This window comes from Rhea americana, unplaced genomic scaffold, assembly GCF_003343005.1.
Source record: "Rhea americana isolate MKP2758 unplaced genomic scaffold, rheAme1 scaffold_930, whole genome shotgun sequence".
NCBI classification, from domain to species: Eukaryota; Metazoa; Chordata; class Aves; order Rheiformes; family Rheidae; genus Rhea; species Rhea americana.
In genome coordinates this window covers 9,927-12,572 of record NW_028187123.1, presented here as the reverse complement: position 1 = coordinate 12,572, position 2,646 = coordinate 9,927, and the positions used below count along the sequence as shown (strand labels likewise).

Sequence of the window (2,646 nt, the reverse complement as noted above, 5' to 3'; positions counted from 1 at the left end):
CCGGGGTTGCGGAGCGGTTTTTTTGGGGGAGGGGGAATTATCCTGGAAAGGGGAAAAGGGCGGCCTCGGCGAGCTTGCGGCCAAGGGTCCTGCTTGCAAAACCACGTCCGTCCTCTGGGAAAACCGCGCCGGGGCCGGGCCGAGCGCGGCGGAGCCTCGCCGGCGCTGCGCGCGTTAGGTTAAGGTGGCTCCTTAGAGGCTTTCCCGCCCCGCTCGGCGGAGGGCGGCTCCGAGGAAGAGGACGGCGCGCCGAAGGCCCCTTCCGCGCGCCTCCGCAGCCGGCGACCGCCCCGCGCCGAGCGGCGCGAACGAGGCACGGGGCCGAGCGGGGAGCGGAGAGCAGCTAAACCCGAGCGCCGTTGACTTTCGGCGCCGCGCCGTGCCGAGAGCCTCCCCGCGAACGGCTTCGGAAGGGGACCGCTAATTAAAAGCGCGTCGCGGATTTGCGTCCCGTTGACTTTTAGCCCTGGACGGTACGTAGAGCCCCCACCGGGAACGGCTCCGGAAGAGGACTACCGGCATCTCGAGGCCCTGAGACGTTCGTCTCGCGTCCCTAAGACGTTATCGGTGCTCGTTAGCGCTAACGGATCTCACGGTGCTTCACCAAAGACAAACACAAGCGAGGACGAGAGGCTGCTTCGGACGGACGTGCCCCTCAAGGCATGGCGAGAAGGACGGCGAGGAGGAGCAGGAGCTCGGGCAAGGCCTCGGCGAGGGGGAGCCGGCCGCCGGAGGCCAGGCGGTACTCGCGGTACTGCTGCACGCACATCTCCCGGATCACTTTGGTCACCACTTTGGTCTCCATCTCGACCTCGGTTCTGTTGCCGGCCTCCGACGCGTTGCTCTTCTTGGCGGCGGGGCCGATGTTGTACTCCGTCACGGTGATGTTGAAGCAGTCGGCCACGAACACGTCCTGCGACACGGGGCCGCTGTAGTCCCGGTAGTACACCCGGTCGGGGTAGCGCCCCGCGTTCTCGTTCCACCACCGGTACTCGTCGGGGCTGTCGAAGCGGTAGTGCATCCCCGACATGGCGCGGCCCACGGCGTAGCCGCCCAAGCCGCCCACCACGGCGCCGGCCGCCGCCGCCCCGGCCACGTGCTTCAGGTTGGTCTTGGATTTGGGGGGTTTCCAGGGCTTTTGGTTGTGGTAGCTTCCTCCGCTGGACGGGTTGTAGCCTTGTCCCCAGCCGGGGTTGTGCGGGTAGCCGGGATTATGGGGGTAGCCGGGGTTCTGGGGGTAGCTGGGGTTGTGGGGGTAGCCAGGGTTGTGGGGGTAGCCGGGGTTGTGGGGGTAGCCGGGCTGGCGCGGGTAGCCGGGCTGGCGGCCGGTGCCCCAGCCGCCGCCGCCGGGTTTGCTCTTGCCCTTCTTGGCGAGGGAGCCGTCGGTGCAGAGGCCGAGGAGCAGGAGCAGCGCCGCGAGCCTGCCCATGGCTGCGGGACACAAGCACAGGCGCCGTCAGCGCCCCGACCCCCTCTGCACGCACACACACACACACATATATATATATATATATACACACACACACAATATATATACATGCACACGCCCGCAATACAGAGACGCGGGTCGCTCCAGCTCGGGCAGCCTCGACCCGGAGGTTTTCCTCCGCTGAATAAAATCCAACGCTTTGCTCAACGCTTTCCAGGGGAGAAGCTGCTGTTTTAAGTTCAACAGGCCGCAGCGAAATAACAGCCGGCGGCATTTCTGACGCTTACGGGTTTCCTGACCTCTGCTCGCTCGGCCCCCCCGGGCTCCCGCCTCGGCTCGGCGGAGCGAATCGGGACGCGGAGCGGGGAGCGGGGCGCCGGGGGGAAAGGGCATTTCCCGGCACCGGTCCCTGTGACTGCATTAAGAGGGAGGCAATTACTCCAGATTGACTTTCTGGCTCGCGTTACAGCAAAAAGCAATTAAGCTTCGGCTGCTGAGCGTTTCTGCAAAAACTAATGGACCGGCTTCCTTAATTCTCACCGGGGAACCCAAAGTTAACCTCACCCAGCTATAGCCTCGCCCGAGCTATCGCCCCGAGCCGTGCAAGCGGCCAGAAGAGCAATTTCCTGCTTAAACAAGGACCTTTTCGGTGGCCTGTCGGCCACGCTTTTGCACCCCGTGAAAAAAAGCGCTCGCAAAAGGCCGTGTGTATTTTTGCACTCCCAGGCGGGAGGCGCGAGCACGGCCGGAGGCGCTTGGTGCCGCACGAGTCCGGCCTTAAAACCGGAGCGGAAAAAAAACGCCCTGCGCCCGCGTAAGGGAGGCGGTGCAAGCCGCGCTGAGCCGCCAGGCAGCGAGGCTGCCGCCGCCGCCGCCGCCGCTGCCGCGCAGCCGCTCGGACGCCCGTGGTGGGCCGCCCGTTTGGACCGGGAGAGCTTTGCCTCGGCGGGCTGCTGCCGCCGAGCTGCTCACCCGGACCTGGCGGGCGCCGAGAGCGCGGCGTCTTAAGTGGCTCGGAGCACATACCTTCCAGCCGGGATTTTTTTCCCCGTAGCCGCCCGGTTATGTAAGCTAGCAAGAGGCTTAAATATCCTCTCCGTTTCCAAAAGCGGAGCGGCGGGGGGGGGGGGAATAAGCCGCCGCTTGCAGCGCTCGAGCCTCTCCCCGAGGCTGCCGCTCTCCTCCTCCTCCTCCGGCAACGAGCCCGGCGCTCGCCG

The 2,646-nt window shown here is 65.7% G+C and overlaps 1 protein-coding gene across 1 annotated transcript; it reads right to left on the bottom strand.

Annotated features, from left to right (window-relative positions):
* Positions 1 to 6: 6 nt before the first annotated feature.
* Positions 7 to 2,250, bottom strand: PRNP (prion protein (Kanno blood group)). Its single transcript, XM_085324837.1, has 2 exons — positions 318 to 2,250; positions 7 to 212 (listed from the first exon to the last, which is right to left on the bottom strand). The coding sequence occupies exon 1, from the start codon at positions 1,427 to 1,429 to the stop codon at positions 656 to 658; it is 774 nt and encodes a 257-aa protein (XP_085180963.1). The 5' UTR covers positions 1,430 to 2,250; the 3' UTR covers positions 7 to 212; positions 318 to 655.
* Positions 2,251 to 2,646: the final 396 nt, after the last annotated feature.